Below are 27,444 nucleotides of genomic sequence, written 5' to 3' on the forward strand. Positions count from 1 at the left end.
GCATTAGCAAATGCTTTTCATAGCAAGGCTTTTAGCAACCACAGTACCATCCATTACAGAGTGACCTTCTCTATTAATACATCTGCCTCTCATACACACACACAAAAAAGAAGAAAAAACCCCACAACAATCCCCCCAAAAAAGGGAAGAATGGGGAAAAACCATGATGGTCCACTGAAGTGAATGCGAATGGACAGTGAGCCAGAGATTGTGAGAGATTAAAAGCCGGCAAATCCTAAATGAACTGAGAGATAAAGGATGGAGAGAGATGAAGCGAAGGAGGTCAGGCTCTGTGAGCGTGCCACGCGACTGCCTAACCACATTGACGGATGCAGTGTTTTGGCCGCAAGAGGGTCACTGTAGCCAGGGTCTGACAGAGTCCTGACTAGTGACACAGATTTGTACTGTAGCAAGCAGTGAGTCCTCACTTTAATCATGCCAGAATTGGGATTACTTTGACGGCAAACAAACTACATTAGAAAGAAAATACGAACAACAGGGAACTGTTAACAACTGTTAACAACAGTAAACAGAGTAATGGTACCATTGAACATTACTTATTGATTTAGCCATTCCATACTTGATGGTTAACATGGCACTATTAGTAATACTATTTCTATGTTTCAGTGTCACTGACTACCATCTGTATAGGCTACATATAGCAGTATATAAACTATTAACTGCTAATATGAAATATGACATTTCTCAAAGTCTGCACTTGGATAAAAGTTTAGCTCTCTGGCAGAGTGAGTGCTTTTTAAAGGCAGTTTTTATAAAAGAAAGCTTGCGGTGTTCCACAAGGCAGTAGTTAAGGGCTACTTTTATTTTCAATTTTTTGAAAAGTATTTTGAAGATAATGTCAAAAAAGTATGCATGTTGATGATGCAACATATGCATCACCTAAATTAGTAGTAAGGAAAATTTATGTGTTGGACTTGCAAGGCATTACTAAAAGGCTGCAAATTAATAATACTATATAGTTCATATATATATATATCAGATCTGGAGCATGCTACTGGCTGATCATCTGATCAAGTGCTTTTTAAAAAACATCTTAAAACCCCCTCCAAAATAAAACCCTGAAATTGCATTGAACAGAGCAGCCAGCTCTTCATTATTCTTGCTGTACAAATGTTTACAAGAAGCATAAACAGCTATCCTGGCTAAATGTGGAAGATAAATTTAAGGCAAGCCTCCTGGTAACCATGCAAACTGTTTTATGGAATCATACAATAGACTTCTTTCATGATGCCATACACTCACTGGTCACTTCAATAGGTGCACCTTGGTAGTCCTGGGTGCGACCCTCTTTTGTCTCCTGTACAGTCTTAATTCTTTATTGCATAGATTCAACAAGGTGCTGGAAACATTGCACAGATATTTTGCTCCCTATTGACATGATAGCAGTGGCTGCAGATTTTGTGGCTGCACATCCATGATGTGACTCCATCTTTCCACTATGCCTCAAAGGTGCTCTCTATATGTTTGAGATAAGGACTCAACATGGTCAGCAACAATACTCAGGTAATTGTGGCATTTAAATTATGCTCAGTTGGTACTAAAGCGCCCAAAGTATACCAAGAAAACATATCCCACACCACTACACCATCACCAGCTCAACAATTGATACAAGGCAGGATGGATCCATTATTTCATGTTGTTTACATGAAATTCTGACACCACTATCTGAAAGCCGTAGCAGAAATTGAGACTTATTAAATCAGGCAGTGTTTTTTGGTTCAATTTTGGTGACCCTGGTTATTTTGGTTAGCTGACTGGAGTGGCACCTCGCATGGTCTTCTGCTGCTGTAGCTCATCTGCTGTGAGATTTGAGGCGAAGCTCTTCTGCATACCTTGGTCATAATGTGGTTATTTGAGCCTGTCTTTCTCTGGCCTGCTAACTGAATATTTTCTCTTTTTTTGAACCATCTTCTGTAAACCCTAGAATAGTTGGTTGGCACCACCAACCATGTCACGTTCAAAGTCACCTTTCTTCCCCATTCTGATACTCATTTTGAACTTTGACATCTCATCTTGACCATTCCAACATGTGTAAATGAGTTACCGCCATGTGACTAGTTGATCAGATAGTGTTAATGAGGAGTTAAACAGGTGTACCTAATAAAGTGGCCAGGGATGGTATGTTTTCGCATTTGGTTAATTTTTACATATTAAAGAAAAGTGGCAAAGCAGCTGTTTAAGGCACAGGTAATCGATCAAATCAACAATACACTTCACATGAGAATCTCATGTTAGGAGAATCTTTTTAAAAGAGTTAATAACACCAAAAACCTTCTTCACGATATGAAGGGAAGGGAAAAAAAACATTTCCATGACAATGTGATACAAGCACTTCTCATTTAATTTTCATCTTTACCAAACAAACATAGAAATTTCATTTTTATCTCCTCATTAAACAAAACCCTTCACAAAAAAACATTTCCTAGAGACAAGTATATAAATACGTTGATTGAGTCATCATCATATTCATCAGTAAAAATTTAACAAAAGGGCACCTGAAACCACAGTGACATATCACTTTATCCTCTGCAATCTACCAGGTCTACCAACAACTACCACCATCAGCTGATCGACGCCTTGATGCACTACATCTCACAAAAACATGGTAATGTCCCCTTAAACTGGATGCCCACATGAAAGCTGCAATTCGTCTCCATACAGAAAGCTATTACAGTATAGATACTGAGTGGTACTATGAGTGGACCAAGTACTAACATTTAAAGCAAAAGTTTGATCACTTTATCTCATTCTATTATCAAAGTCATGCAAAATTAAATCAATTCTGACACCAAAACTTGCAACTGGATGGAAACTATAAAAAGGACTCCAACGCACTTTCTATACAACTACAAGTTAAGGCAATGGAATTAAATTCCTTTTATATATGTCTGTAATTCTGTGAGTGTATGTATGTATGTGTGTGTGTGTCTTGTTTAAAATCAAATAGATGTGGAGTTAAAGCTGCTCCACGTCATATCTCTAAGTATATCCTCATTCTCAGTTTAGGTCAAAAACATTTAGCCCATCACACATCTTGGAACAAAGGTCCAAACTAAAAAGATTAAAATAGTTCACAATATGCAAAAGATGATAAAAACATTTCTTCAAAATCAAAAGGAACCAAATACAGCCTTTTGCACAGTGCAATTACAGAACTGGAAAAAGCCCTTACAATCTGTACATATGGCACGGCTTTTTCTAGCACAAAAGTGGAAGAAATGTTTAAAAAAAAAATCACAAGAGTTCAGAAGTGATCATTAGGTATGGAAAAAAATCTAAATACAATCCAGTCAGATAAAAGACAGACATACTCAGGGCGATATTGTTTATAAAAGTACAGGGATTACACATTTGTAGTCCTACTGCAGTATAGTTTAATCCCACTAGTAACTTCACAATACAGTGCCTCCCGGTGGTTCATATCAGTTACTGCAGCCTAGATGTACAGTTAAGTCTCCAATGGGGATCCAGAATCAGTTGTTTAATATCAAAAATCCAATCTGTCATTCAAAAAGACTATATATCATATCATTTACTAACTTTCAGCCTCCCAACATTTCCCTTCTGACACCCTGAAGCTCAGACAGAAGTGTTTTCATTTATTTGTAGCAAAGCTGGGTTTTGTGCATACAGTTAGACAGGTGTACAGTTAGGAGTTGGACAGTAATGGCTGTGCTTCTATGGCTAAGATGCCTTTCACACCAGTGTAACTGACATTGACCACAGCTGCCACTCATTCAGTCATTAAAAGCACAAACTACACACCCTACAGCAGAGTGTTTTCACTCAAATGACAGAAATATTAGACAAAAGAATACACAAACCTATCTCAAAACAATACTCACATGCCATATGTATGCTGACAGAGCCGTGAGTTGTGGTTCAGTCACGCAAGAGTAAAAAACAGGACAGCAGCCTCTTTTTAGGGTTGCCTGGTGATTGGATTTATTTAATATTTATGTTGGTAACGACTGCAAGTAGTTGTGGTGACCAACTGGTCGCCCAGAAGTTGAGCATGGAACACCCTCAGCCTCTGGGCGACCACTTTCATTCGCAAATGTGTCTTCAAACAAACATCATTATTCTCAGACAGATTGCTGAAGGTTTTAGAATGATGTTGCAATTAATCCAAGTCAGTCTGCACTGATGGCGATGACACAACTCTTTCCAGTATAGGACTTGACTAGGCTGGTTTTCACCTGGTTGTATTCCTATATAAAAGCAAAGTTGCCAAGTGCCTATATCATTTTGCAGCTACATCACTGTCCTGTAGCACCCATCAGTACCAATCAATGTGTCTAATGGTAGTAGTCACCTGAACACCCTTACAGCTCTTAATGACGGATGTCACATCAAACCCAGTATAAAGAGCAGGAGTATCTTAATCTGTCAGTGTACATATGGGCATGTGAGTGAGATAGGTATATTTCTCTGCTCCATAACCTTTCAATAACTCATAGGGGGCTGCTGCACAGAAATCAAAACAAAGTGCAACACTGTGTGGAACCAAAAAGTGTGGTGTTCTGGTAAAAAACAGAAAAGAAAAAAAAAAAAATCACAAAAGAAATAAAAATTTAAAACCCGTTTTATTTTTTGGGGTTAACAATTACATACACTCTCAGAGGGGGCAAATAAAGTCTCAAAACAAAACACCTTTGCTGTCATTAAATATGTACCTCCACTAAAAGCCCACCTCACCCCAAACTCCACTCTGTTTGCAGTATAGCAAATAGTGCAAATTAGTTAAGTTTTCAGTCCATAGGACTACATTTCATCTCTGAATTTCGCCAAGCAGGTGATACCTTCCACCTGTTTACTTTTTTGTTTGTGAAACTGATCTCTGAACTGTGTACCTGGTAATTATTGCATGTGACACGTTTAACAATCATTTGCATATGCTTTGTCTGGACCTGTGAGGTGAATTCATGTCTCCCTTCGGACCTTTTTCTTCTGGGAGAACTTCAGAGGCTCCGCAATCTGCTCTGACCTCTCTGCACGGAGATGAAAGAAAAAAAAAAAAGTTTTTCAATTGAAATTTAAGGGCATCCAGTTACAGAACATTTCCTCAAACAAAAGTAAATTCAACAGTGTTTCAACAATGTGTATTATTCGGTTTTCACACGTGCTCTGAATAAATGATCTGATTGACTGAACAGCATCATGTGGGATGACTAACAATACACTCAGCTGGTCTGCATGTTTCCTGTGTGAGTACATTCATTAATGTAGAGACAAAGGAAAAGGCTGCACAGGCTGCTAAAATAACCCTACCGTAATTACAAGAAGAGCTGGACAGAGTAAAACAGAAACGGTCTTAGATTTTTTTCTTCAAAAAAAAGTCAACCAAAGTTAAATCTTACATTTTCTTAACTTGGGACTTTTACAGTGTTGGGCCAGAAAAATTTCAGTATTATTAATTTGTCACATTAACGACGTGTCATTATAGTAAAGTTGACCAAGTGTCTTTCCAATGTAAGCTAAATCTCTCCTAAAGTTTAAATGAGCTGCCACTGTCAGTCTGGGTTGCTGTGGGAAAGCAGGGTTGGCCTGTAAGGCAGGGTTAGGAGAGGTGTGTTGACAAGTTGGTGCCGCCCTTCTGGCAGCTGTAAAGAAGTACTGATTAGTGCATCCGATAGAACAGCAACTCTCTGGGATTTTAGCTAAGTGAAACTGAAAGATGTTCAATGGATGGCTGGAGGGCAAAGGACCGGAGTACTGCTTTTGCCCGCCAGGTGGGCGTGTCACGTGATAACTATGAAATAATGACCTTGGGTATATACCCACAGATAGTGACTTGTGTTTAAATGAAACCTAAACAAGCCGCTCTTAGAAATGATTACAACACAGTGAACACAGATTTGGAGTCAGAGATGTTGAAACCTACTCTGAGTGGAGGTTATGCTGGCATTCTGCCTTTTGGAGGGCAGTGCAGGAAGCTCTTGGGGTTTGGGTATTGTGTTGACTACGTGCGCCGTGCTCACCGTCTACAACCCAAGAAATGATTATATTACAACAGGTTAAATATTCACTTGAAGACCTGATTTTATCAGCTTGGTTTGGTTTATTACCTGAGCGTCAGATGCAGCCTCCTCTTCTGTTTTCTTCTTCTTTTTCCTCTTCTTTTTCGATTTGGCTTCTCCGCCGGACGGATCCTCTGTGTCCCTCTCATCCTCCAACACCTGACGCAACAATAAGACATACAGATCAATTTATGTGAAGCCTATAATAGAAACAATACAGTAAGAAGCCAGAATTAAAACAAAACAAAACAAAACAAAAACCTTATTGGGGACAGGCTGTTCTTTCTGCACAGGAGCTGGTGTCACCAACACGGGGGGCTCTTCATAGTTTCCCCAATGCTCCACTGGGGCATTCCAGTCAGAGCTGGGATCTGCTGCTGCCATCCCATCTAAAAAAACAAATCACACAATACAGATGGAAGATAGTTAGATGGTAAAAACCTGAAGAATCTTTTTAGGAGGATTTGATGCATAGCTACTTACTGAATCCTGACCATTCATCATTAACCTTAGGGCGGCTTGCCCACTGCAGATCCACTGAATTTGAAATTGGATCTGTATGAGACAGAAGGTTATTTGTTAATTTATTTATTTTAATGAGGGATGTAGACTCATTAATCTAGCCATGACAATTATCAATCAATCAATAAGCATCCACACTGGAAGCGATTAATCGCCTTGAAGCTGATGGCTGGTTGCTTGCAGACATTTCTGTATCTAGTTGCCTTGGTAACCCTGTAATGTATTTACTGCCAGGTCACATGCCAATCAACGGCATCACGAGCTTTCATTGTTAGTCACTTCAGTTCCGTCATTTGCAAGCCTTATCCTGGGTCCCGCCCACTCTGTGCTGGCAGCAGCACTTATTTTCCCGAGTGTCACCGACTCGCTTCCAGTGTGGACACAGCTGAAAGGTCTGGTGTGTGACTGGGTGACAAACCTGTGGTGTTTAGTCCCAGCATGGAGAAGGACACTGGGCTGAGGTCAGGCTTTATCCGGCCATCAATGCCACTCCACGCTGTTGCTGACAGCACACAGAAAGACAGGTTATGCTGGTGGAATGCAAACAAACTGCAGCGGAGATTAAACGTTAACAGCATGGTTTCTAATATGAGGCTGGAGTATCTTGTCTTTTTTCCACTGGCACGTTTTCTTGAACACCTCACAGCATGAAATCCAGTCTCCTGGAGATAAAATAACTAAATAAATCAAAATCACATTATACACAAAGAAAGGTCTACTCTAGTTTTACCAAACATCCTGCTCAGTTTCATGATAAATGCACTGTGTTTACCTTGGCAGGCTTACAGTGAGCTTGACATCCACAAGGTTTGTCTGACAATAATCCATCAGGACAAGCCGGGTTATTACTTGGGCTGCCCTTGTTGAGGCAGCAGTTAACTCAAGTTTAAATTTTCAAAGATTTAACCTGCTGTCATAGCTGCTTACTAAATGTTAGCTCAGGTTATAATTTCATTAACAGACTGTCTTTATTTTCACTACACCCTGACCTTATGTCAGTGGTGCCAGTGCTGTGACAAAGCCAGTTCTGTCTCAGTGTCTTCTGAGAACTAGCCCACACTTGGAAAGCATTAAGAAATGATCTTTACATAGAATTTAGAGGATTTGTGGGCTACATCTGCCAATTATTGATGAGTTTCTTGCAGTAGGGTCTCTCACAGCCACTGAGTTTAAACTGCTATGCCTGCGCCAGCTTTTCGACCTGGTTTTATTCTCTCTTCTGCTGAAACTGATGCTAGATTGACCACCAGAATCTGCACTAGTGGAAAAGGGGCAAAGGTCATTTCATTTCATTATCAGCTCTGTTTCGTGTAGAGAGAAATCTCCTCCAGTATGTTCAGTCTAGAATCTCTTATGTCATACAAACTATTAATATCTACATTTGTGGTGTAAAAAGGTTTACTCAGATCTAGATGGTACCTTGTGACTCCTGAGCCCACGGCTGGGGTTCTGGCTGGCCCCTGTAATGTGTAGCTGCTGAGATAGCACTCCACTTGTTTCCCTCCATAGTGCTCATCTGACCTGGGATCTTCAAGGACATATCATTCCAGCCTCCACCATTGACCGAAGGTTCCTTCCTCCAGCTGGAGGAAACTGAGGGAACATGCAAACAGGAAAGACCATCAGAGTCCCTCAGTAACAGTTTTGTTCAAAATATGTCACAGGAGGGGAGTTCAGACCAGTTCACTGACAAGAAAACAACACTTACGAGCAATATTGAAATTTCACTGGACTGAGCAGCTTGAAAATCACCTCTGTGATACCTTAAAACTCTGAATAAGTTCACGTTTAAGAGAGCCTCATAAAAAAATGGTTTACCTTTGTCTTTAACGGCTTCACTGGCTGTATCTCCCTTTCCAGTGGTTCTTGAATGAAAAGACTCTGAAACAGGGTTGGAAACAGGGTTATTACCACATAATACTGTGTGATAATGCGGGTAGACTATATATCAAAATTGCATACTGAATATGCTACCTTCTTCTGTCATTTTAGAATAAAATACATTTGCCTTAATGCACTTAGTTGCTGCAATGTGACTGGCTCATTAGATACTTGTGTTAATGAGCACCTCAACAGGTGTAGCTAAAAGAGTGGGTGGTGACTATATTTAAACATAGTGAATTCCTTCTACATGAATACCATGGTTTCCTCTGTTCCTCTTGTTAACTGCTGCTGGTACAGTTGCCTCCACGTGCGTTTTTGATGCTTCCACACTTCCTGAACCGCCAGAGTCCTCAGGACCCTTTTCCTTCCTGCGCTGCTGCCTCTTTTCTCGGTTACTGACTTTTGTCTCCCACACACCTGGATGACACACACATACATGCACCCCAAAAATAACACGACATTCTAAGGGAATGTGGTATATATCGGACTATGAAGGATATTTGCTCATTACTATATTTTAAAGAGTCTGGCTGCAATCAGAATGACAGGACATGCATGAGAAGCACATTCTGCATAATATTAAAATGTCCTTTTGAAAATGAGAAGCTATTGTGACATTTCCGCCTCAACGGTTGAGCTGTACCGTCATCAGGTTCCTTCCCATCGTTTGAAGACAAAAGCTGAACTGGTTTCACATCTGTCTTGTTCTTCTTCTTGTTCTTCTTCACCTGCACCGGGGCTTGCACCTCCGGTTTCTGTGGACAGAAATAAAAGAACAATCAAGTTACCTCATAATAACAACTTTACTGCACTTAATGTCTTTTATTATTTATCATCCCAACAGTAGTCTCCAAATGTATTTTTTCACTGCACAGAAGTGGAGTTTTAGCAGTATGTCACCAGTAATAAAACTATCTTGCAAAACATCAACAAAACTGAGCAATTCAGGGAAATGCTGCGCCTACTCTGCCCACCACTGGTTTCACATTTCCTTAATTTTGATCATACCTTCTCAGTTTTGATCTGTGCTGGCAGCTTAGAAACTGCCTCAGCCACTTTAACTTCCTCTTGAGCCACAGTCACTGGCTGCCCATTGGACTGAGACTTCTGGAGGGGTGAAAAGACACAGATAAGAAACATACAGCATGACAACCCAGAAAAACAGGGAGTGCTAAAGAAAATATCAACTTACTTAAAATAAAAACGACAGTTTTTGCGTCAACACTAAATTATTAAGCCTTATATGACTGGTTAATAACACACTTATTGTCTGTTAGCTTGTTTTAAAAGTTATATTTAACAGGTTAAACAGATTATCGCTTTCTAAATACGAGCTTCAAAGAAGCGCGCCTGGGTTGCGGACGTCTTTAAAACCATTTTCACTCATCAAAGCGAAAGTTGAAGCTTCAGGTGGCTAACGATGACGTATAAACTAGCTAGCTAAACAGGAGTATCAGGTGGTTGCAAACACCGATAACACCTTCCCTTTCTTAATAAAATACCCTACCTTCATCCATATGCAGTTAGATTACGGGTTTATTTTTGTCACTTGTAAGTGGGTCGTGGAATTGTCCCTAGATGGCCTAATTTGTGCTGTGTAAACAAAGTATACGACGAGCTATACGACCGTCAATTCATACATGCCAGGTAGCTAGCTGGCTAGCTAACGCCAAACTTAACCGCTTTTGTTAATAAAATAATAAAATAAGTGTCTAACTGAACTGTTTTGCAGAGGGAGCACTTAGGTTAAGGAGTTAAATGAACACCCGCGCGTGTTGTGACTGACTCGCTGTGATTAGACGGCTCGGTAAAGGCTGCTGAACGTTGTGTGGACTCAGATGCTAGATTTTCCTCCTTGTTTCTCCCTTTTGTATGTGCTCATGGTTTTGTATATGTAATTGTATGTGTATGTGCATTTTATATGTAAACTTGTTTACTTTAAATAAAGTTAGTTTAAAAAAAAAAAAGTAAAGGCTGCCTGCGGTACCTTTTCTACCGTTTTCTTTTTGTTCTTCTTCTTCTGCTCTTCTGGTTTGGCAGTTTTAGCGAAACCGGCCTTGAGGGGCTCACCGCCGCCGCCGCTGCTGCTGCTCCTGCTGCTGCCGTGTGTGACCGGGGATCCTCGCTTTTTCCCGGCGAGCAGCCCGCCGCAAACAGCGGCCCACGACAGACTGATCAGCAGCAGAAGACCCGCCGCGGCCGTGGACAGGATGACCCACGTCGGGTACAGCTCGGGCTTCAGACCCAAGTCAACCCCGAATCGAGCCCGAACATATCCCTGTCCCGAAGACAGCAGCTCCTTCAAGTGGCTGGAAAGCAGCTCGGCTTTCTCCAGCGCAAGACCTCGCAAGTCTCCAGCCATCTTTCAAAATTGCGCATACACTAGCTGTAGCTATCATTTCCAGCGCCCGTGCTAACGGAGGAGTGGCTAATCTAATCTGACTGTTAACATCAAGGCTACAAACAGCAGCATATCAATACTACATCTGCTCAGTATTAAAAAGCTCACACTCACAGGTTTGTCCAGGACAGCATCATGCACTTACACGAGCCGCTCTGTAAGAACAGGAGCTTTTCTGTCTTACCCATGAATTTGAAAATTACCCATGCACAAAATACTAAAACACATATGCTATATAAATGACACCTGTCCTGAGCTTAATTGTACACGTAGTTGTTGAAAAAGTGGTTCCAAACAATTATTTAAAAATACAAAATAACAACTTAAAAATATAACAACTAAAATCAGTTACAACCCACTTTTTCTGCTTTGTGTTGATAGACTCTTGTAATTGTTAAGCCTTAAAAGAAAGAGATAAAACAGTGAGACGAAAAAGAAGTGACACAATCCAGTCAGGTGTTAACTCCAAAAACACTAAATCTTTGACAAATTTTGTGTTTATCCGATCTTTATGTCTAGATTGTGTCACTCTAACCAGTTTAACCCACATTACAAAAAGACAACAAATTAATTTTTTGAAATTTCTTTCTTTTATTTCATTTAACTGCATTTACCCTTCACTTTCATGCGTTATTACATTACACAGCTCACGTTTTATTTCTGAGAGAACACTAATATTAGCACTGATTTGCAACCCAGCTGCTCGAAATCCCGTGAGTGCACATATAAAACATTACTGTACAAACATGTTAACAACATACCGAATATTATTAAACAATACATCCGTGGTCCTGAGTATTTTGTTTGAGTTAGACTTATGTCATAATCTGTGAATTAAAAAAAAATCCATTCATCCATGTTATCTTGTGCAACACTGTTACTCTAATATTAACCCTGGTGCTTTATAATTTGAATAAAATAACCATAAATGTTTTTCTTAGCTCACAAGGGAGTAATCTATTGCCTTTGTAGCATAGTTTCAATTATTTTCTGAAAAGTGTACAAAAAAATGTATTCAACAAACACTCAAAGATAAATACTAAAATTACAAAAAAAGGTAGGTTCTGAAAGTTGTTTAAATGAATGAAACTGTATGAATATTTAGTATGACGGTGATTATCTTTAATTTAAAGGTTAATAATTTCTAAAACAATATTTATAAAGTCCACTTTTTCATGTCACAGCATACAGCAACCAAAGTATTGCATAAAAAGTGTAGCTTTGATGCCTGAGCTGAAATAATTTTTTTGGATGGTTTATTATTTGTTCTTCTTACATGCATAAAAGAAATTTAGAAAATAGAGTCCTTTTTGAATTTTTGAAGCCCACATTGTCCACCAATCATAAAATGACCCACATCACATTTATTTCTTGTCACCTACATTTGAGAATAAGGCTGTTGTTGGTTCTCAGCTGTACAAACATTTACCTCTTGCATTCATTTACAACACCTACACATATTTGGCAAAACATTTTTTATTGTATTTTAAAAGTTAGAAAATATTAAAGCAATTTGCCATAGAAACAAGCAACACGAAGCAGAAAAGTAAAAATATATTCTGTGTTTTTATTATCCACAATGCTCAGTGAGGAAAGAAATACTATTTATGTCACCTCCCTCATTATTTTATCATGATGGCAAAATGTTGATGCTCACCCATTCTACTTATAAACTGTACTGGTTGCTAAATAATTCTCCATCTCTAATACAAAACAAAAAAAACATCCCAAAAAACAATAACAACAAAAAAAGAGTACAGCCTTCACTTCGTAGCACTGTATCAGTATTACAGTAAGACTTGAAAACCTCTGTTGTATAATAACTGTATGAAAATAAATAAATAGGTTGACCGAATGTAACAAATTTACAGTAACATGCCATGTCAGTTTTTAGAAGTCTGCGTCTAGTGTGAATTCACCGTCCATCATGCTCGACATGACTCCGAATCTTTGATACTCTGCCACCCGTTTCTCAAAGAAGTTGGTTTTCCCCTCGAGTGAGATAGACTCCATGAAGTCAAATGGATTTTCAGCTTGGTAAACCTTGGATTAAAAAAAAATGAGGAAAAAAGACAAAAATAGGTTTAATTTCACCCATTCCGGTGTGCAGAGGGTTTTGAACGAATGATTATTAGCATTACCTTGGTCAGTCCGAGATCAGTGAGAAGCCGGTCAGCCACAAACTCGATGTACTGCTTCATGAGGCAACTGTTGATTCCTATGAGATCTACTGGCAGGGCCTCTGTGAGAAACTCCTGTATATGAATAATAACGATTAGTGACTTATAGCACTGGTACGACCTATTAAGATTTTATTGCTTCAGAATGTCATGCTGTAAAGCAGCGGTGGGAAACTCCAGGCCTCAAGGGCCGGTGTCCTGCAGGTTTTAGATATCACCCTGGATCAACACACCTGAATCAAATGATTAGCTCATTACCAGGCCTCCTGAGAACTGCAAGACATGCTAAGAAGGTAATTTAGCCATTTAAATCAGCTGTGTTGGACACATTTAAAACCTACAGGACACCGGCCCTTGAGGCCTGGAGTTCCCCCACCCCTGCTGTAAAGCTACAACTGATCCACTGCAATGTGAGTTAGTGCAGACAAAATGAACAGGAATATGAGGTGAATAGCATTTAATAAGCAAGCATATAATGTATGTAATGTGTAGCATTAGCTGACCTGTTCGATGCTAACAGCTTTGGTGATGATGTCTCTGACTCTCTCCTCTGATGGCTTTTTCACCAGGTAGCTATACAGCAGGCAGGCAAAGTTGCAATGCAGACCCTAGCAAAGAACAAAAAAACATGTCAGAACAGCTGATCTGAAAAAATGTGTATTCATGGTGTACTTAGTCCCAGGTTTATTTTAGGAGACTTGTGTTTACACAACAGCATTTATTACATCAGCTTGATCTCAAGGAAGAACAATGATGGTCATGGTTGATACAGCACCCCCTGGTGAATTGTAAGAGAACTGCATGTCCAACAACTACTATTTTGTAATTGTTAATTAATAGGGTGATGATTAGTTTCAACACAGTGAATGCTGAGTGAAAGAAAACCGGGTGTCAGCAAGATGTAAAAGCAGTGTTTTCAGAGTCTGCCACCATACAGTCAGCATAAATGACCAAAAACTTGTTATATTAACTAGTTAGTTGATATGAGGCTCTTGATTTTTTATAACAATAAGATATTTTGAAAATCTGACTCTCAAAACAGCCAGTGCAGAGCTGCTGTTGTACAGTGTTTGCTATAACAGGGAAATATCTGTCTGAGGGCATTTTCCAAAGAGCGAGGTGAATGTGCAGTCATGACTCTGCTGCCAGCTTTGACAGTATATTGGTGTTTATGATTGCTGTTTAATCTTTCATGTTTATTCTTATCATTTGACTTATTTTTAAAGACCAATGTTGTCTTTACAGCATATATGAATTATACAGCTCTTATGAATTTGGCCGCTGAGGCTGCTGCACAAAGTTAAGGAGTCATACCAGTTATAAGCATGACAATGCAGGTAAGGGCAGACATACTGTTTCTATTTCTGAAGGTTTTCCACAGCAGACAAAGCTAGATGGAAAACACTCTGTGCTACGCTGTCATTTGGAAAGGAATAATTACATAGATGCCACACCTCCATTTTAAATATGAGCTGCTTCTCTTACCCACAAGTATGTCTGATTCGCTCACAACTCAGGGATACTTTCAACACATCAGAACACATATTTTTGTGCGTGAATTAGTCTCACCTCGTCCCTGCTAATGAGCTCGTTGGAGTAGCTAAGGCCAGGCATTAACCCCCTCTTCTTCAGCCAGTAGATAGCAGCAAATGAACCAGAGAAGAAGATGCCTTCCACAGCTGCAAAAGCCACAATCCGCTCCCCTGGGGCACAAACGTCAAAAATGACTGTTAAGTGATCAAACACGAGGTTCCTTCTAGGACAGTTTGATGTTATATTTAGTTTTCAGTTGTCGTGTTTTTGTCAAGTTTTGTTTCTCCCTTACCAAATGTGGATTTGCTGTCGTTTATCCACTGGAGGGCCCAGTCTGCCTTCCGTTTCACACAAGGCATGGTCTGAATGGCATTAAACAAATAGTCCCTAAAACACACAAACATGAAAACACATGAACTAAAGACTTTTTAATGTGTAATTATACTGTAGTAACAATATGTAGGGAATAGTTTATTTTGTTTGTCTTTAATCAAAGACACTCAGGAACAGGGTAAAAATAATGCAACAAGACTCATGGAGTTTGCTGAGTGTTTAGACTTAAAAGCATCTGTAAACAGTCTGTTGATGAGTGACGTTTGTTGTTTGAAGGCACATCAAAGTTGCTGCAGCTGGGAAAACAACGGCAGTTACCGCAGAACGGTCTCGACTTAACCTGTGACAAACAGGTGCAGGAGTCTGTTCCAGAAACCAGGCTCAGTGAAAACTCTGAACACCTAATAAAGGTAACTTAAACAGTGGATCAGTCACCAGGTAGTTGCCTTTCTCTGACCCTTTCCCTCCTGCTGGGCCTGACACAGCTGTCTGACAAACTATTTAGTTTCCTCATTCAAAGCACAAACTGGAGAGCACTCATTTGCCTACGTTTACGTCTTTAGACTCTCTGAACATGCAGTGAACTATTTATCAGCTTTTAATCTGTCAGTGAGACAAGGCTGCAGTCTGAATATATTCTGGAAGCATTTCCTGTTGAACTGCTTACATGTCTTGAAATATAATAAATAAATGCTGCCAAACAAGACTTTTTAAAACAGATGTAAAACATTCTTACTAGGTGAGACTGACTTTACAATCAAAGATTAATTACAAGGCATCTTTAATGCATGCTTTCATGGTGCTACATGAATAATATTTATAAGCAGAATGTGATAGGATTCAAGTTTTATCATCCATTATGAAAAAATAAAGCTGGGTAAATGATGATTTGCTGGACTTTGCTGAATAAAATCTGACAGGCTGTGTATTAACTTCCTCAACTTCCTCTTTTTGTTCTGTAAACAACACACTCTGCGTTGAAATTTTAGGTCTACTGTATTTAAACCCCAGGTGCTACAGTTTGTTGTAAATCTCCAGAAAGTTTACAAAAGCAACTCATACAGAAGCGGGTTAAGGATTCATACTTTCATTACAACATAAACACGACACAAAAACTATTTTCCGACTTGCTAAAATAAAAAATAAATAAAACAGAGCCACCACGAGTAACTGACCTCTCCTTCAGGTCCCTAATGTAAGTGTTGATGAGCATACTGTACATCTCTGAGTGGACAGTCTCTATGAGGATCTGAAAGCTGTAGAAGGATCGCGCTTCAGGGACCTGCACCTCCTGGCTGAACCTCTGCACCTGTTGTGTAGATTAAAAACATTTGCGATGAAGCGTGCAAGTCCCACAAAACACTTGAACCACACCAAGTAAAAAAAAAAAAAATTTAGAGTGCCATCTGCATTTATGTTAACGCATCAAGTACGGTTATCTTTTGATAGCCATTCTTGATGTGTGACTTCATTTTTGAGGGCTTCTAGTAATATCAGTTTCATTAATTTTGCAGTTCAGCTGCCAATGCATCAAATGAGCTTGTTCTCAATCTACATGCAAAATATATATTCTTGAAATTTCTTTAGAGGCCTGCAAACTAGTCTCACCAGGTTCTCATTGACGATACCGTCGCTGGCAGCAAAGAAGGCTAAGATGTGGGAGATGAAGTGTTTTTCCTCTGCCTTCAAACGGTCCCAGTGTGCCAAGTCTTTGGATAGATCGACCTAAAAAAAAAAAAAACCCATCAAAAGCACACCTGTTTCAGTTCCTTCATTTCATGTGTGGATATCAATATGTGCACAGTGGAAAGTAGCAGCAGCAGCAATTGTCAAAACCTGATGGTTAGACATTGTTGCATTCAATATTTTCTTCCTAAGATCACTCAGTAAACCACTCAAAGTACAGTACCCACCTCCTCCACGGTCCAGAAAGAGGCCTGGGCCTGTTTGTACATCTTCCAGATGTCTCGGTACTGGATGGGAAAAATGACAAACCGCCTGGGGTTCTCTCGGAGCAGAGGTTCTTCCTCCGTCTCCAAGCCATTCTGGCAGGCTGTATCATCTTCTCTGAAGCCGTTCTGCAAACAATCCTTTACATTTAGTTTGGTGTCTGTCTCGTTTTTGTTGCATTTTTTACTCCTAGTCGCTGTTTCTCTCGCTCCACACAACTCGTTTTACGGATTGTCCCTTTACTTACAACACGGAGCACTGCGCTTGCGCGTTAACTCTTTACAAAACAAAGGACATAACATTAACGTGTCCACTTGAAAAACATAAATGAATAAAGCAAGATATTTTTGGTCGCCTTCCATACACATTTTAAACGCTTTAGTTGATTTATTTATTTATAGTCGTTATTTCCTTAACCTCAAACACCGTGACTGACAGCTAACACGAGCAGGAAAGCACTTTCACAGCTAAAACTTGCCGTAAACCCTATTATTTGTCACATTTAGCTAAAAATATGCTTTTCCGAAGCTACAAAGGCTTTATCTCCCCATGTTTCAATAAAGGGTAAGGTTACTACACAGCTACAAACCTACAGTTACACAACCGACGTCCTCGATACACACAGTAACAATAAACGTTTAAGCTAGCTGTGCTTCAGGCCGATAGTAATGAGCTCCAGTACCTGAGAAGATGACTTTTTCACCGTCGGAGTCATTCTGAGGACTGGATTTGGGTTTTTTATTTAGCTAGCTTGTACTCGGTGCCATAACCCTGCGGACGTAGTTGTAGCTCTGTTGATTTGACACTTTAAATCCCCACATACGGGTGTATAGCGCCCCTAGCGGAAATACTAAGAAGTTCACCTTTAAAACAACACGTGGTACGGGTAGCACGATAAAACTTCCGAAAATGACTAATACCGTGATTTTTACCTACTCATCTCACTTGCACTATTAGACATCAAGCAACACTTATGAGTAAAGAGATTAAACTAAAAAAAAGCTATTTGTTACAGGAAGGCAAGACAAAACTGTAGTTTAGAGTAATAAATTCTTTATTTGAATAGAAATGTTATTAATACATGCATTGTAAACACCAAAAAAATGTGGAATATCTTTCTAGAAGTGGCAGCATGACACCGCAGTGTGAATTCAGAACTGGATACAAGTGAATGTGAACCCACTAATCCAAATCACTACACTGGTATGTTGTGTATCCCCAGTCGAAACACATCATTCGTGCATGCCCACGCACAGTTTTGGGATTTCAGCATAAACACTTGATGGAAGGCCATCGGTGGATCATCATCTACCTGTTGGAAATAATTAACAGCAAAATCGTGAAAAACTAAAACTGTAATGTTGGCAGGAATATAAACTTAAATCACATCAGCATAACTCATTAGGACTCTAAAAACACTGCAGTAATGATAATAAAGCACATTGTATTGTAATGTAGAAGCCATACATGTTGTTCAGAGTTAACATACAGAGTAAAAACAGCAGACCCACACACACTGGTAAGAAGTTCTCTATCAAACACTTAATGAACTGCAACACATCATTTATCTACATGCTCTTCAGAAAGTGAAACAGTCATTTGTACTGGGAAAGTGCAGCCTGCCACAGCCAGACTATCATGAAAATAAACATAAAACTTCCCTGCCACCCTGCATTTCACTGGATTTAAAAATGTAACTCTTCCAACCACAAGGGGGCAATCTACAAAAGCTGCTTTCTCAGAGAGAGTAGTATTGGATCCCAACACTCAAAACAATGACACCTGCAGGTCTGAATGATGATTTTAGAATAAAATGTAAATGTTATTTTTTTTGTTTGTTTTTTGGGGTGAACAAGGTCACATGATATACACAATGCCACTGATATTTGTTCCTCCTCATCTTTTCTGACTGAGCACAAATTGGGTAAAAAGACCCATTAGTGAGAACATTTTGTGTACATTTGAATAAATTCTGACCAAAACTGTAGTCGGAGAAGTGATTTTACTGCAGATGCTTTGACATGGTGTAAGCTCATCAGTCCTTCAGCCAGATGAATAAAAAACATAAAATAAAATGTGAAGAATCATAGAATACCTGTAGCTGTCCAAACACCATGATGAGGATACAGCTGTCTACTGTGGGCTGGAAGTCCTGTTCTGTGATGATGTGCTTAATGCGCTTGAAAGGCAAGTTCTGTGAATTGTGAACAATATTATTGTTTAGACTGATGTGCTGATGAAAGGAGAGGCATAAAAATATTATTAATAAATTCACAGACACAACATAACCTGGATTAGAAGCAGCATTTATGGAGTTTCTTTGTGCATGCCGGACCAACAACCTGCTAAAACAAGATACTTACTACTAGTTTGCCAGTTATAGCTTCTCTCCCCTGAAAAGGTGATCCTTCCCACGTCAGACAGGCATCAGGAGACTGCAGAAACATTTTTTCTTTCATAACTATAGGCTCAAAATATTTTTAACATCCAGCGTGATGGAACTGAATAGACATCTGGAAAGCTTACATAAAGGTTACCCAGTCCCATCCTATTGGTATTGTCAAACTGGTTGTAATACTCCTGGACAAAGCCCTCTCCAATCTTTTGCCAAATTTCTTTCTCACAGGCCATGTTTGCAGCTTTGGATCTGTAAAAGAAGACAAGCTAAGTAAAATAAGTCAAGAAATGAGAAGAAACTTGTGTTTATTATTTACACTTAAATAAGACTTTTCTGGTGTCTAATGTGACTTAAACAAAATATGTATGTAAAAATGAAGGGCCAGTTAAATGACTATCTTAATGGACAGCCTTTTGAAATTGCCAACAAAGGTACTGTCTAATTTAACCCTGCATTTAATGTATTTATATTATTACAGACAGGATTACTTCAGATGTTTGTCACTGTATTTTACAACCTCAATCGCAAAAAACTTATACATAAAAGGAACACAATAAAACATATTTAATGTTTAAACTCAGAAAAAAAGTGCCATTGTTAAGAAAAGGGTACATAAAATTGCAATTGTGAATAAAATACAGCCTTATGCGGTTTGGAAATCACTGTTTGCATTTTGTTTGTGTTCACATTTTACACAGTGTCCCAACATTTCCAGAATAGGACTCATATTTTATTGATTTACACACAATTTCTTATGCCATTTTGTTACGTGTGTTGTGTTTAACCTAAGTTTAAGCTGCTGTAACAAAGCAACTTCCCGACTTTGGAGATTTAAAAAAAAAAAAAGAAAATATTATCATCTTAAATAAACTTTATTTTCAACCACTGCGAAGGACTGCAGGCAGGATGTAGATGAGTGTCAGGGGTGACTTGTGACATAAACATAGAAGAAAAAGTGAAAGGGAAGGTTTACAAGATGATAGTGAGACCTGCTGACAGAAAGACAGGAGTCTGAGCGGAAGATGTTAAGATTTTCAGTGGGAGTGAGCAGGATTACAGATGAGTACATCAGAAGGACAGCTTAAAAGAGGCATGCTTTTACAAAAAAGAAAAAAGAAAAGAGCCCCACTCATATTTTAAATGAAAAAACAATGGGTTGCCTCTCGTGCTGAAGGATACAGATGTGACTGCACAGCTGGGGGGAAAATGAGGCCTGCTTCTTTAAGTGGTGTGGTTTCTTCGTGCTAAAGTTTCAACCAGCTGCAGCGACTATAGCAAGAGAAGCAGATTCAAGTCTATTGGGAGTTAACCAAGTTGCTGTCCAGGTATTTTCAGACTAGTTGAGATTAGTTAACGCAGTCGGGATTAAGCAGAATATAAATCGGAGCTGTCGCAATCCTGCCGTTTGTTAACCAGAAACCCAAGCTGCGGTCTCAAAGTTTTGGCTAGCCTCTGCTGCCTTTACCGAGAACTGTTTTTAAAACCTTTGTCTCCACATTAACCTCATTAAACTCGTGTCAACAAATCCTCAGTAACCCGTCATCTTCATTAGACACTTGACTCAAAAAGTACTTTACCTTGTCCGCTATTTTTGCTTGCTTTTTTTTTCTCCAGCAGCAGACGTTTCGGCGTGGGGAAACGAGTCAAAACGAGGCGACCGGAGTTCCCGCTTCCTCCGACTTGTGACTAACGCGTGACGTCAGCACAAGCCGCCCAATGAGAGAGCCTCGCAGTTCTCCGTCAGGAGCTTTTCCTGCTCACCGAGTCCCACCCTCTAAAACACTAAAACTCAGGATCGCATACATGAAACAGAAACGAGCTTGTCTCAAATATTTTTTAATGATTATCTCAAAATCGTAAACCAAATACATACATGTAAAATTAAACATTTTTAATATCTAATTTGGCAAGTAATCAAAGAACCAGAGCTGAAGCTGTGACCATTATTGGCTAAACTTTGCAAGAAAGGGGCCGCACTGCATTAATCTGTTAGGTACTGTTGCTCCCCTCTCCATGATGAGGTCCAAAGTTCCTCTTCTTCCTATTTAGACTGCAGCTTCATCACTGGCACAAAACATAATCAGCAAGTGACAACTAATCTATAATGTGCTTTTTTTCCTAAAAGGTGCAATCAAAGACGTAGCCTCGTGTCAGAGAGAGGCAGTAAGATAAGGCTCGAAATAAAGTGAATACTTTGAAATGGAAGACGTTAAATGCTTAACAGGATAAGATCAGTATTGCTCGGCGGGTGGGGGTGTAGAAGAGACAAAGAAATACAGCTCAGTTCATAACAGCGTGCAGGTCTTTACAAACACTATCAACAGGAATGTAAGTCATAAAAACAAAGCTGGGTTATTTCTCTGTGTATTATTTGAAGATCTTATTGTACCTTCTATACAGTGCTCTACAGGCGAGTGGGACGACTTTGTCCTCCTGACTTGCCACAAATTTAACATCTTACATTTTCTTCACCATTAGTGAAAACAAAACCAAAGACCCATTCAGGCACTTTAAAAATAATTTTGCTACAGTTCAGTGTTTGTTGCTGCCAGGGAAAGGACTTTCAGGAGCACAGATTGTCTGCACCCACTTGACTTCCAGTGACTTGTTCAGAAAGGCTGCTATTGCTTTGTTGAAGCCACTGCACCAATAGATCCTCCTTGCAATAGGTGGCAGTAAAAGTCATCTGTGCAGTTTGGCCCAACGGGCCTCTGAGGTTAGAACCGAGTTATGTTTTGAACGTTCAAGCGCGTCACTGTTCCGGCTGTGACGTGAAATAATCATCTGTCCGAAACACGCTGGGGACTTCTTGACGCTGATGTGGTGCTGGTCGTCTTGGACTGGCTGGTTTCTGAAAGCAAAGAGACAAAAGTTAAAAACCTAATAAATGAAGTGTGGTTACAACTGCTGGGGGAAACCTTAAAAAGAACACTGACTCCGCAAGCATGATGCTGTTCTTGAACACCATCAATCTTAATCAGACATATAAATAAAAACACTGTGGGTGTTTTTGTTTTTATGAAATCTGAACCTTTACTCATAATGATCTCAATGAAGTCTGGATAGTGACTACAAATGACCTGGGTGGCCTTGATCCCAATCTCTGGACAAACAACAAACGTTGAGCAAATCAAATTCTGTGTGGATGCAACTGAGGTCACTAACGGCAGATCGCCAGTTTCCTCCATGATCGTGGTGGAGGCAGTCAATTTTTTTCTTTTTCAGAGGCAATAAATGGCTCAGCAGATATTTCACTGTCTAGAAGGAGAGCACCTAATATTTCCCCAAATCTATTTCATTCTATCCCATTTAGACCCAATGTGGAGAAAGTGGGCAGGGCATTTTAGCCATCAGCAGCATTTGGGATCCTGGCTAAATGCATCAAATGCATCTCGGGATAGATGCATTTGATGCACAGCTATGGGTCTTTTGGGAGATTTTTTTTTTTAATCCATAAGCATTTTTCGACTCCTCCTTCTTCTTTGTAACAGAAAAGCTATGAAGACAAACCTCACTCCCTTTGCTTCATTCCAGTGGAAAAGTACAACCAAATAAAGTATGATATTAATTTAAACATTGTGAAAAGTGCTGGTTGTTACAAGTAGCAGCAAAAGCTCTGGACTGCAACCGATTATTACAGTACATTGCTACAGTAAGAGTGGGCAGCCCACAGCTGAACTAGTTTGGGAACCTTCTAAATAATAAGTTTTTGTTTAATCCTGCAAACACCAAACTCAGTGGATAGTGGAGAAAATTTATAATTCACAAGTGCAGAAATTGGCTCTTACGTTTAAGAAGCCTGGGACAGTCATTGTGCGGAGGATCTTCTTGAAAGCACCCGGTAGTGTTCCTAGCTCTCCCTCTGCCTGTGTGACCTGCTCCTCCATTGCGCTGACATTGGCTCCCACCATCTTTACAAAGGCCTGCAGACACAACAGCATATTTAAGATTCACTACAAAAGTTACAATATTCAATTTACCTGTGGTTGGCAGACAGAAAAGACAGCTGACACAGCTACGCTTTGTCCCCAGTCAAAAATGACTGTGCTGTTACACCAATGATGGACTGTTACGTTATGAAGCAGACATGCAGATGCCGACCTTGGCTCCACAAATAATTGTAGTCCAGTCTGACTCTTTATTACAAATCAGGAAATATTAATCATATTTTGCAATGAAAAACAAAAACAAATGTGTCTTTAATTTTAACTATAGATTGTGATAGATAATTTCTTAATATAAAAAGGTTTATGCAGTTAATATACAGTCATGTGAAAAAGGAAGTTTACACAGCACTCTATCCACTTCTATGAAAAACTTACAAACTTAAACTTGGCGTGCACCACCTGAGATAAGGGCTGAACAATGAGCATAAGAACACCGTTATCGCTTCAATAGGAATTATGAGCCCAAGTAGCTGTCAGGTGATAAAATGCACTTGATTAACTGATCATCAGCAAGTGTGAGCACCTCTGTAAAAGCAGTTTGGCAGTTTGCTGGACTGTAACACCGAAGTGTGAGTCAACACAACCTTCTCAGGAGTGGACGTCCCTGAAAGTTCACCTTAGGTTTGCAAAGTTGGATATTCGAAAGTACTCTAGAGTCAAATGTGAGGCCACCTGTTTGACAGCTAAAGCTTGGCTGAAACTGGGTCATGCAACAATGATCAATGATCCCAAGCACAGCAGCAAATCTACAACAGAAAGGCTGAAAAAGAAAAGAATTAAGGTGCTGCAATGGCCCAAACAAAGTCTAGACATCAAACCGATTGAAATGCTGTGACGGGACCTTAGAGAGCTGTGCATAAATGAATGGCTGCAAACTGATAAAGTCATACAGAAAATTATTACTTCAAGTTATTTCTGCTAAAGGTGGTTCTACAAGTTGCTGAATTATGGGATGCACCTAGTTTTTCACAGAACTGCATAAGTTCCTCTGAAAAATTTCACATGACTGTTTATCATGAAGTAAATTTTATTTTTGTCTCATCACAAGTTACCTGATGAAGACATTTAATGACATTCAGCTGAAGAAATCGTGAGTATGAACTCAAATAAACATATTTTTGCAAATAAGGTCCCCTTTGCTGGTAGATTACCAGACATTTGAATGCATGGTAAGCTTTTACATGAGGAACAGGAACTAATACGTCTACCTTTTCGGTACACGAATGAATAAATAGAGGAAATAGAAAAACAAACAAGTGGCTCAGGGTCTCCATTTGTGAGGATGATACTTTCCGTATTTAATTATGAATAAAAACACTGCACACAAATCAATATACATCAACTCACAATCACGCATTTCATATTAGAGTTGTTAATGTTGCTTGCAGTTTGGCAGGATGCCTCTCTGAGGAATCCGTGTGCATTATAAAAGCGGCAAATGAATATTTTATACAAAATAAAATGAACCGTATGAAACAGTCGCTTTACCTCCAGCTTATCAATTCTTCTGTATATCTGTCTCATTTCATCAGACTTCTGCTGGATTTGAGGTAGGTTTTCATTCACTATCTGCGAGGTATCGTTACGGATCTGTAGACAAAACAAGACAGAATATCAGAAGCAAATTATCCGCGTAATCTAAAACATGAGATGTAAGACACACTTTTATATTCTGACTGAGCTTACCATATCCAGCATTCCAACAAACTCATCCACTCTTGTCAGCATCTCTTCCAAGCTTTTCTCCAAGCACAGGATCTATATAAGACAATGATTTTAAAGTAAGGGTCCCAGAGTGTGTGAAATATGTCATAGGTATGCTGCCCACACACAAGCTTCAATACGTTTAGACTGCATGGCCAAAACACAGCAGCCTTTGTGCTCCTTCTTCAGCTTCTCTGTAACATGCCTTGTATCACGCATATCCACTTAAGACTCAAGTCACATGGCTTGGGCTTGAATCAGTTCTCAGGCCATTCTTCTAATGACTTTTGAAGTGACATGAAAAATCCCACAACCCAGTTTTGACCTTAACAGCAGTTAATCGCACCGTCACCCAGATTCAAGCCCTTCGAGTTAGAATTAAAAGCTTGTAAATATATGACTTTTCAGAAACTTTTCCTGCCATCAGATGCTCTAGCAATCATTCTGGCAGCAGCGAATCATCTTTGTGGTTTTCCTCCTGCCTGGCACCTCCATATTCAGCATCCTTTGTCCAATATATCCTCTATCCCATCTCTACACATCTCAAACTCTAGCCCTTCAAACTTTACTACTAAATTCCTCAACCTGCGCTGTCCCTCTGAAACACTTGTCCATTCTGCTCAATCCCAGTGAAAATCTGAACATCTTCAACTCTGTCATCTGTCTTTTTTTTGGGGTCAGAGGCAAACTGAACGAACCATAAATCATAGCAGCACCTCGCAAATCTTCTTTTACTTTTGCTGCTATCCTCTTGACACTTGTCTCTATCTACTTCCCCCATACTCTCTTCCTCACCTCACTTGTGCCCTGTCCATCGCTTTGGATGGTTGACTCCAGATATTTAAACTCATCCACCTTCACGATCTCTGCTCCTTGCAGCTTCACATTTACACTTTCTCTCTCATTCACACACATGTATTCTGTCTTGATTTCATTGACTTTCATCCCCTTTCTCCCCAGAGCATACTTCCTGTTGGTTAATGGTGAGGCATAAGTCATGTGAAGGCCAGATTCGACGTTAATGCAATTTAAAAAGTAAGCTTCAATGTTTGCGAAGGTCTACTTATACTGGTGTTTCCCCTTTTTCTATCAAAGTTCATCAGGGGCTAAATTGTTACTCCAGCTGCTGTTCTGACAGCCTATAATTTTTTGGTTTGAGTAGAGTCCGTGCAGGTACGTGTCTTTTTGGGGCTGCATATTTCTTGTGAGACTCATTAAACCCAGTAAAATGTGGGCCACTGTCTTAGTATGTGGTGCTGGTGGACTGCACTACGCCAGTGCACTCGTAGAGCATTTAAAACACAATTCTTTCTACTTTGTACCTGTTTTTGAAATTAGTTGGCCTAATTTGGGACTTCCGACATAAACCTCTGCAATACATCTTTACAGGCCAGCTGATGTAAGAGGAAAGCCAATCCTATCACTACTTTCGTGTCGCCTAGCAACTGTCATTGCCAACACCGTCCTAGTTACTGACAAAAGCAACGTGAAACTTTCTTGTACCGTAACGTTCTTGTTGTATAAGAAAATGCTAGGTAGAATAAGACATATAGTCCTTAATGGAGACGATGTAAACCAATTTATTTGGTACTCATAATGAAAGTGGAACACTTCGTTTACAGGAAGACTGTGTAGGGCTGCTGCGGTACTGACAGTCAAATCATAAACAAAGAGCTAAACATAGCTTAGCTGCTGATATAACAGCACGCACCTCGTCTCCTGCTGTCGCCCTGATGTAGGAGGAGTAGCTGAGCGCGGTGTGCCTCAGCACCTCGTCGTCCTGCTCTGGGTCGTGCTTGTCGGTTGTCCCGGGCTCTGCAGCTTCATCGAGGCTCGGGCTTTGAGAAATAACGTTAGCTGCTCCTGCTACTCCTGCCCCCGCCGCTGCTCCAAAGCTGGGGCTCTGCGACACCGTCCCGCTGCTGAGGATTTCGCTCACCATCGACAAACTGCTCGCACTCTGAGAGACGATTCCGCTGTCTGTGCTGATCTCAGCGCTGGACTCCTCCAGGGGAGACAGCAGGCCCACCCTGTCAACCCGTTGATGGTCCATGTCGCTTGTCTTTCTGATCTACTGCCGTGTTTTGCCTTGTCAAATGACTAGATCACGTGTGTCGCACAATGGACGGAAGCTCGTAAGGGACAAAGGTGTTTTTAGTGCAGCAGAAAACGGAAAATGTAAATAAAGAAAAATACAATATAAATAAATAGAATATAATGGAATACATTCTCAATGGTGGATACAAGCGCCATTTATTTGCATGTCTGCCCCTTTGGATTCATGCATCAAAATTAATAAATTCCATTTGCCACTTGAGTTTTAAAAATGTCAAAGTTTTTCAGTTTATTTCCCATCATTTTCATCTTAGGACACGGCAGTTTTACAACAGAATTCCAACCACTGGATCAATTTTAGAGGTTTTACTCTTAAATTTTAGTGCTTTTAACTATAAGGCAAACTTACAACTTGAACACTTCAAGTAAAAAGAGATAACTGCAATGAGATTTGTTATAGTGCAATGAAAAAGTATTTGCCCCTTTCCTGATTTCT

At 39.8% G+C, this 27,444-nt stretch overlaps 4 protein-coding genes across 5 annotated transcripts; all 4 read right to left on the minus strand.

Annotated features, from left to right (window-relative positions):
• Positions 1 to 2,344: 2,344 nt before the first annotated feature.
• On the minus strand, positions 2,345 to 10,940 carry mtdha (metadherin a). Of its 2 annotated transcripts, none has more exons than XM_085446202.1 (12): positions 10,435 to 10,940; positions 9,456 to 9,554; positions 9,091 to 9,202; positions 8,703 to 8,864; positions 8,382 to 8,444; positions 7,983 to 8,156; positions 6,982 to 7,059; positions 6,525 to 6,596; positions 6,303 to 6,430; positions 6,090 to 6,200; positions 5,906 to 6,005; positions 2,345 to 5,012 (listed from the first exon to the last, which is right to left on the minus strand). In XM_085446202.1, the coding sequence occupies exons 1-12, from the start codon at positions 10,807 to 10,809 to the stop codon at positions 4,945 to 4,947; spliced, it is 1,542 nt and encodes a 513-aa protein (XP_085302328.1). In that variant the 5' UTR covers positions 10,810 to 10,940; the 3' UTR covers positions 2,345 to 4,944. The 2 variants fall into 2 exon arrangements, with proteins under 2 accessions (XP_085302328.1, XP_085302327.1); XM_085446201.1 differs by having other exon boundaries at positions 6,982 to 7,065; positions 10,435 to 10,915.
• A 1,368-nt stretch (positions 10,941 to 12,308) lies between these two features.
• On the minus strand, positions 12,309 to 17,681 carry rrm2b (ribonucleotide reductase M2 b). The gene is made up of 9 exons (XM_085446282.1): positions 17,527 to 17,681; positions 16,808 to 16,972; positions 16,503 to 16,619; positions 16,070 to 16,203; positions 14,854 to 14,948; positions 14,598 to 14,731; positions 13,532 to 13,636; positions 12,990 to 13,103; positions 12,309 to 12,891 (listed from the first exon to the last, which is right to left on the minus strand). Exons 1-9 carry the CDS (start codon positions 17,557 to 17,559, stop codon positions 12,739 to 12,741), a joined length of 1,050 nt encoding a protein of 349 aa, XP_085302408.1. The 5' UTR covers positions 17,560 to 17,681; the 3' UTR covers positions 12,309 to 12,738.
• Positions 17,682 to 17,880: 199 nt separating this feature from the next.
• Positions 17,881 to 20,935, minus strand: LOC146683103 (nuclear transport factor 2-like). Its single transcript, XM_085446043.1, has 5 exons — positions 20,820 to 20,935; positions 19,371 to 19,491; positions 19,208 to 19,279; positions 18,940 to 19,038; positions 17,881 to 18,156 (listed from the first exon to the last, which is right to left on the minus strand). The coding sequence occupies exons 2-5, from the start codon at positions 19,473 to 19,475 to the stop codon at positions 18,040 to 18,042; spliced, it is 393 nt and encodes a 130-aa protein (XP_085302169.1). The 5' UTR covers positions 19,476 to 19,491; positions 20,820 to 20,935; the 3' UTR covers positions 17,881 to 18,039.
• A 127-nt stretch (positions 20,936 to 21,062) lies between these two features.
• bloc1s4 (biogenesis of lysosomal organelles complex-1, subunit 4, cappuccino) lies at positions 21,063 to 27,042 on the minus strand. The gene is made up of 5 exons (XM_085446042.1): positions 26,605 to 27,042; positions 24,876 to 24,947; positions 24,678 to 24,779; positions 23,031 to 23,165; positions 21,063 to 22,093 (listed from the first exon to the last, which is right to left on the minus strand). The coding sequence occupies exons 1-5, from the start codon at positions 26,944 to 26,946 to the stop codon at positions 21,995 to 21,997; spliced, it is 750 nt and encodes a 249-aa protein (XP_085302168.1). The 5' UTR covers positions 26,947 to 27,042; the 3' UTR covers positions 21,063 to 21,994.
• Between the last annotated feature and the right edge of the window lie 402 nt (positions 27,043 to 27,444).

The sequence above is a fragment of the Copadichromis virginalis genome, linkage group LG22 (genome assembly GCF_057382275.1).
Source record: "Copadichromis virginalis isolate Kocher_CV1m ecotype Utaka linkage group LG22, C_Virginalis_male_GT1.1, whole genome shotgun sequence".
Taxonomy (NCBI): Eukaryota; Metazoa; Chordata; class Actinopteri; order Cichliformes; family Cichlidae; genus Copadichromis; species Copadichromis virginalis.